The sequence below is a fragment of the Sceloporus undulatus genome, chromosome 9, assembly GCF_019175285.1.
Source record: "Sceloporus undulatus isolate JIND9_A2432 ecotype Alabama chromosome 9, SceUnd_v1.1, whole genome shotgun sequence".
Taxonomy (NCBI): Eukaryota; Metazoa; Chordata; class Lepidosauria; order Squamata; family Phrynosomatidae; genus Sceloporus; species Sceloporus undulatus.
This window is the reverse complement of record NC_056530.1, coordinates 30,567,923-30,574,971: the sequence shown is the minus strand read 5'-3', so window position 1 is coordinate 30,574,971 and position 7,049 is coordinate 30,567,923. Positions and strand designations below refer to the sequence as shown.

The window sequence follows — 7,049 nt, the reverse complement described above, 5'->3', positions numbered from 1 at the left end:
TTTGGAATATCTTCCTCTTTATTGCTGACAAAATTGGGAAGCGACCCGTTGAATCCGGGGCGGAGGCTCACTCTTTGACAATTCCTAGATCTATGGTGCCCTTTTGGAGGCCACGCCCCCTCTCCTCCCTGCCAGCTTGGTTTCTGCTTAGCCACGCCCCTTAGCGCGCGGAGTGGCTGCTTTGTTCTGCGTGCGCGCTGATGTCACGCGCCGGTATAAAAGCAGTCGCCGGCGACGCCTCTCCCCCTCAGAGCAGCTTCGCGTCGAGGAGTAAAGAGCTTGCGAAGCGTCTTGAGGAGGCAGCCGCCATGTTCAACAAGAAAACCATGGTGCTGTATTGCGGCGGGGCGCCCAGCATCGCGCCTAACGCGCCGACGTCGCCGGCAGCCGGAGGAGTCGTCGGAGGAAGCGGCGGAGGGACTACTACTGCCGCCGCCGCTGCTTCAGAGCCTCGGCGCCCGGCGCTGCCCTCCATGATGGGCGTGGCTTCTCCGTGGGGTTCCAACGGCCTTTCGGAGGGGCGGGGCTTAATCGGCGGACCCTTGCCGCTGATTGGTCACTGCGAGGGGCCGCCGCGGGCGCTGATTGGCTCCGGCGCAGAGGAAGGCCGAGAGCGGCCGCAGCCGCCATTTTGGAGCCCGGCGCCTTCTTCGTCGTCGTCGTTGTCTCTCGAGGCAGAAGAGATCGACGGCTGCGAGGCGGACTCCGACTCAGAAGCGGTTGTGGTTCCCGAGATGGAGGCCAAGGCGGGCGAAGGAGCCGCTTCTCCTCCTCCCTCCCCGGAGCTTCCCCAGGACGAGCTCCGGAAGGTGACTCTGGCCGTCGTGGGGCGCTACCTGAGAGAAGCCGCCGACGGAAGAAGCACGAAAGGCGGCGTCGGCTTAGAGGCAGCAGCGGGGGTGAAGGGGCCCTTCTCCCTGCAGAGCTTCCTGGGCCGCTTCGGGAGCGGCGGGAGCGAGGCGGAGGCGGCGAGGGCCCTGGAGACCCTCCGGAGGGTCGGGGAGAGCATCCTCGAGAGGCACCAGGTCGCCTTCCAAGGTCAGCAGCAGGAGCCAGAGGTTGCATTGGGACCCATTGAGACACACTTCCCCAGAGGGACATATTGGACCCTGCATCAGCCATGGGGGGACATTGGCCCATAGGGGGGATGCATTGGGGAAGACTGGCCCATAGGGACACCTTGGACAGTGCTGGCCCATAGGGAACTATTGAGGAATACATCCCCATAGGGAAGCATTGGAGAATACTGGTCCATAGGGAAACATTGGAGGACACTTCCCCACCAGGAAACATTGAGGAATACTGTACTTGCCCATAGGGAAGCATTGAATACTCGCCCAATGTTTCCCTATGGACAAGTGCTCTGCCATGACTCCCTATAGGCAGCAAGTGTCGTTTGTTTTAGCATGTCCCCAGAAAGGGAAGCCTTGTTTCTTGTTTGCCGTTGGTGTGGAAGGAGGCTTGAAGGCACACGGGTTCTAAGTAATCCATACAGAGAGAGAGATTGTAGCACCTTTGACACTCGCTGAGAGAAAGAAGTTGGCAGCCTTTGGGGATTATTGCTTCGTGGCGGTTTTGCCACTTCCATGGCTATGTATATGTATCTATGTACAGGTTTATTCACACAACATACTGCTTTGCTGCCCACAAATGAGTCCCATCCTGTCTCAAAACTGTGCTCAACTATTAACCAGCCCCTTCTGATCATACGTAATCTTTACTTTGCCTATCATCCACTCCCTCTTCCTTGCCTTGGGAATGTTTTCCCTTATTAATTTCCTTCCTTTGTAACAGCTCCCTTTACATCGTCATACCCCTTTCTCTCAACAAACTCAATCCTTATTTCCCCATTACTAAGCCAAACCTTTCGGTTGACCAAACCCCCCCCCTTTTTTTTTTCCCCATTGTAAAGTCACACATCCCATCCCCTGATAAGTTCTGCCATTTCATAGTCTCTGCCAACAATCCCTTGGTGTTTGGTTTCCCATCAAAGGACTAACCAGGCCAGGCCCTGCTTAGCTGCCAAGACCAGACAGGGCTCTGGTGCCTCGAGGGTGTTACAGGCCTTGTGCTGCATTGTGTGTGGATGTTCATGGGGTTTCCTTAGGCGGAGAATCACCCCCAGAGGTGGTTTGGCCAGTTCCTTCTGCCACAATCTACCCTGCAGCATGTGGGATTCATTGGTGGGCTCCCATCCAGGGAGTAACCATGCCTGGCCCTGCTTAGCTGCCAAGGTCCTGGGGAAATCTGGCCCTATACAGACAGCCAAAATAAAGCTGCTTTCAGTCACTGTGGAGGTATGGTGTTTCAATGATGCATGCGTCCTAAGAGTCTGGAAGCTGCACCAAAGCTTCACTCTAGTCCTTAGAGCTGGAGTGTGGCTTTGGTGCGGCTTCAGGGCTCTTAGGACGCATGTATCATTGAAACACCATCCCTCCACAGTGACTCAAAGCAGCTTTATTTTGGCTGTCTGTATCAGGCCTGTGTTGCCTTGTGGGTGAGTCACACTCAGCCTGAGGAAAGATTGTGACAGGGTTGCCTTAAGTCTGGAAGGGTTGGGAAAGAGCTGGACGGAGACATGAAACGTAAAGCCATAACTCTGAATGCTCAAGTGGGGATTATTCCCCATCATCATGTGCGGATGTGAGAATTGGGCACTGAGAAAAAGCCAAAAGGAGTCAGACAAACGCATTGGGGATGTGGCAATAGAGAAGACTTACACAGAGGAAGAATTGGGGTTGGATTTATGTCTGTTGGGGGAAGCCCACACTCTGGTTTCTCTCCTACTCCCTCCCCCTTGCAGAAAACAACCAGCCACAAACATACACAAGAAAGCAAAGTGTAAAACATGCCCAGGTCCTGTTTTCTCCCCTGCCAGACAATTATGGGCATTGAGCTGCTTTGGGAGGAGGATCAAGGGCCAAAATTATGGTTTTCTGTGAATGGGGGGAGACCACCAAGAAGGGAGGGCTGCGAGAGAAAAGGGGGAGATTGTGGATGAGGGAAGAGGAAAGGGCCAGGGAATGAACCATACGATGGTGGAGGAGGAAGTGGGGGGCGGAAAATGGGTGTGAAAAGCCTCCAAGCTTCATGGACTCCTGGTTATGGTTTGGGGGAGAGGTAGAAAAGATGTGGGGGAGGAGATGGATGGAGAAAGGGAAGCCAAAAAGGGAGTGGAAGGGAGAAAGAGAGGTGTCCAGTTTAACCCAGGGACTGAGAGGCCACTTCAGGCAGATGGGAGTCAGGCTGCTTGGCTGCCTCTTACTGTTCAGGGGACTGGAAGTTTTGCTACCTAAGAGCTGTTGTCTGGCCTTTCGGGGTGTCTTTGAACATGGGAAGAGTAGAGAAGATGGCAGTCTGTAGTGGTTGAAGGCAGTTCAAACATGAAAAGGGCATAGTTGTGATACCATCTGGTGGCAGAAGGATAACATAGGGCAGACCTATCTGATCACCCTGGGTTCAGGGTTTGGGATCTGCCACTGAGAAGGCCCAACCGACTTGATGGGTCTGAGAGAGAGGTCTGGGCAAGACCCATCTGGGAGGAGAGGCTCCTTCAGGTAGCCTGGGTTGAAGTGGTGTTTGTTGGTACGGTTTAGGTATATATGCGAGGGAGGTCTTGACCTAGATCTGATCGTCTTTTAAACCATCCCTTAGCAGGAACTGCGCAGAGGCTCAGCTGTGGTTTCCATCTCCTCTCTCTCTCTCTCTCTCTCACTCCCTTCGCTGCAAGGAGTCATTGTGAAAGCTCCAAACCAGCAGAAATGAAACTGAACTTTGTACTCCAGAGAGCAGAATGGGGGAAAATCTGGCCTGCAGAAAAGATCATCTGGTTATAGATTAGCCTTAGCTGTTGCTCACATCCGGCTCCACTCAGCAGGGAAAACATAAGTCACAATAAACAGTGATGGAAGATTAGCTAGCATTTGCTTATGGGCCATTAATTTCTACATTGGGGTGAAGAACCTGCACTCCTCTGAAAGCACTACAAAACAGATAACCAGAAACAGATGGCATACCAGTAGAGCTTTTTAAAGCTCCAGGGACAGAATCCTTCCAACAACAAAAAGCCAGATATCGAGGAAGAGGCACCGCAGTCCTTATTGCAAACACAGGTTTCATCTTTTGATATGGGAGAGTAGTCATTTGACTTGAAGTCATAACAGAGGGCGATGTTTATTTCCTGGATTAGACTGATCTTAAGATCCGGCTCACTCATTTAGTTCCATGGGAACATATTTCACCAGCGTGTTTACCAGTTGGCTTTCAAGTCTTACGTGTAGTTGCTTCACTTGAATAAAGAAGCTGGTTTGGTAACTCCCTGATGCAAACGCTAGCTTCCTTGTTCCTTAGTCTCAAAACTGTTTGGAGTCATTTCCTTTAAACCAGAATTTTAGCTGTCTTAAAAGACTTAAGTGGGAGTCCATAATAAAAATTCGTAGCAGTTGGGCGCAGTTGAAATGTTACACAATTTAAAGATGTCTTGAAAATTAGTCCAAGTCAGGATGACCTCCAGACACTGATGATATTGGCAATGGTAGGAATAGGCCTGCTAAATACCAGAGAGAGCTAAAAGCGGTAGTGTTGAAGGCAAAATAATATAAGAATGGTATTTGTCTCATTCCTGGAGTGCCCACTTGACACACGTGTCCTTCTTTCTCATTCAGGGATGCTTAGGAAGATGGAAATAAAGAAAGAAGAAGACTTGAAGAGTATATCAGAAGTTGCAACCGAGGTCTTCAGAGATGGCATAATAAACTGGGGCCGCATTGTGACTCTCATCTCTTTTGGCGCCTTTGTTGCCAAGCATCTGAAGAGCATCAATCAAGAGAATGGCATCAACACTTTGATAGAAATCATCACTGATGTGCTGGTGACCGACAAAAGAGAATGGCTGGTGAAGCACGATGCCTGGGTAAGTGGGCTGCCCTTTCCTCTTGTCGCTCTTCTAAGGTTTGATTTCAAAGTGTGTTTGGAAGGAGTCATCTGGGCTGATAAACAAGTGGTTCAGCCAAAACATGGTCTGTTTTGCCAAGGCACCTTGTAAAGATGGTATGCCCTGAAAGGCAGAGTTAAATAGACTTTTAGGATGCCTTCCCATGACATTGATCTTGTGATACATCTAGCTGTTGCATGAAGAAGTACACTTTGGTAGGTTTCCCTGAAAGAACTAAAATCTCTGTATGCGTAATCATTGAAAATTAAAATGGAGGGGATACAGTTAATTCTTCAGTGCAGATCTCCCTTGTACTTTCTCAGTCTACCCAAAATGTCTGTGGTCTGCTTTGTTGCTGGTCCATGCTGTGTCTTTGTGCTTTCTTAGACTTAAAATCTCCTGAACGCCACTGGCGCTATGGGCGCTTGAAAGCAATTAATGCTTCGCTTCTTTTTTTATCCAGGAAGGGTTTGTTAAATTCTTCCATGTAGAGGACATAGAAGGTGGCCTCAGGAACGTTCTGGTGGCTTTTGCGAGCATTGCTGGGATCGGAGCAAGTCTGGCGTACATGATCCGGTGAGCCAAAGAGCGTTCCCACGGAGGAACTCGCTTGGACAATCCTGTTCCTGCTGCGACTAGAAAACTGAGCTGTTCTTTGAAAGTTGATGGGAGAATAAACACCTGGAAATCCCATGGAAGAAGGTTTTGTTTGAGCTTTTCAGTTATACAAGGTAACCAACCAGGATGTCTTGCAGATGGGAGTAGATCTGTCCGATGAAGAAATGGTCGCTCTGCTTCCCCAAGAAGCAACGCGGCGAGAAACTAAAGGCGGCCCAGTGCAGGACTAACCTGTGGTTGCATTGGGTTTGGATTAAGAACAATCTCTTGGCTCAATAAACTGATGGCACTATTGACTAGTTGGCTCTGTTCAAAGCCTGTTCCCTTTTTTAAAAGTTCCACCTTCCTCTAAAAGGGGAAGGAAGCGTTTTGAATTGTTAGGACTTTTATACTTCATGTTTTATTTTGGTTCCTACTTTCCTTAAAGTCAGTTTTTGAAAAGCTGCGTTTGTGGCTGAATTTGTACGTCTCTCTTAAGAATGAACGAATCCGGTCAGTTGGCAGTTTCCAGACCCGGCACATGCAGACAATGATGCTACATATTTCCACGAGAGAGAATCTGGGGCAGGCTTGTAGACTTGGGGTTCTTCAACTCTGTTATTAGGCAGGTGGCTTCACGTAAGCAAGAGTTGTCAGTTGTCTTGCAGTTGGACTAGATTGCTCTTAGTCTCCACTGTACTGTTGGCTTTGTTTAGACCAAATTTTGGCAATGTGACTTGACATGGTGCTATGGTTTAGACCTGTTTGTTTACATAAACTTGTTTAATAAACCAATTTACAGGTGTTCGTTCCACTGTGTCTCTTCTCTAAGAGGCGGAAAAATGAAACAATTTTGTCTCTGTGGCCAAATACTTGGTCAAGCCGCTCGAGGCTTGAGCACCATCTTCTCTTTCTTTCTTTCTTTCTTTTACTTGTTGCAGGTAAATCTCCAGGGCACCTGCGAGGAGAAACGTCAGAAGGGCTTGCTTTGCTTTGTGTTTCAATAGGGAAGTGTACAGACTGCAAAAAACTCTTATCAGCTGGTAGCAGTTTATGTATCAGGAGTGGAAACCCTCCAGTACTGGTGGACTTCCAATGTCCCATCGACCCCAAGCCATTCTGTTCAATAGTCAGGAACAATAGATAGTACTTATTGGTAGCCTCAAGTCTATGAAAGCTCCTGCTGCCCACTTCTTTCTTTCAGTGAGCCTCAAAGGTGCTACAAAATCTCTCTACATACTGATTCTACAGACTAACATGGCTATATCGTTCAATAGACAGCGTAGCTTAATACCTGGAGCGCCCTGGGTTCCAGACCAGGGTTCCTGACTTACACTTTGCTGTTTTTCAGCAATGATTCCCATCTTGTTTTGGCTTTCTTGTAACCTGTACGACTTGATGTGCATAGTCTGTGTAGCACAGCAGGTAGTTACGCCTAACATGTTCCATTTGTTTCAGAGGGTGTGCTCTAGCCAAGCCTAAAATTGGAATTAGTCTTGTGTAAGTTAAGACAAAGAGG

At 49.1% G+C, this 7,049-nt stretch overlaps 1 protein-coding gene across 1 annotated transcript; it reads left to right on the top strand.

The window, feature by feature from the left end:
• The first annotated feature begins 228 nt into the window (after positions 1-228).
• MCL1 (MCL1 apoptosis regulator, BCL2 family member) lies at positions 229-6,335 on the top strand. The gene is made up of 3 exons (XM_042440220.1): positions 229-1,038; positions 4,665-4,912; positions 5,397-6,335. Exons 1-3 carry the CDS (start codon positions 309-311, stop codon positions 5,511-5,513), a joined length of 1,095 nt encoding a protein of 364 aa, XP_042296154.1. The 5' UTR covers positions 229-308; the 3' UTR covers positions 5,514-6,335.
• Positions 6,336-7,049: the final 714 nt, after the last annotated feature.

Coding starts and splice junctions, on each gene's coding strand:
- MCL1 (XM_042440220.1), top strand. CDS start 309: ATGTTCAACAAGAAAACCATGGTGCTGTATTGCGGCGGGGCGCCCAGC. Junction 1,039..4,664: donor GCACCAGGTCGCCTTCCAAG/GTCAGCAGCAGG, acceptor TTTCTCATTCAG/GGATGCTTAGGAAGATGGAA. Junction 4,913..5,396: donor TGGTGAAGCACGATGCCTGG/GTAAGTGGGCTG, acceptor TTTTTTATCCAG/GAAGGGTTTGTTAAATTCTT.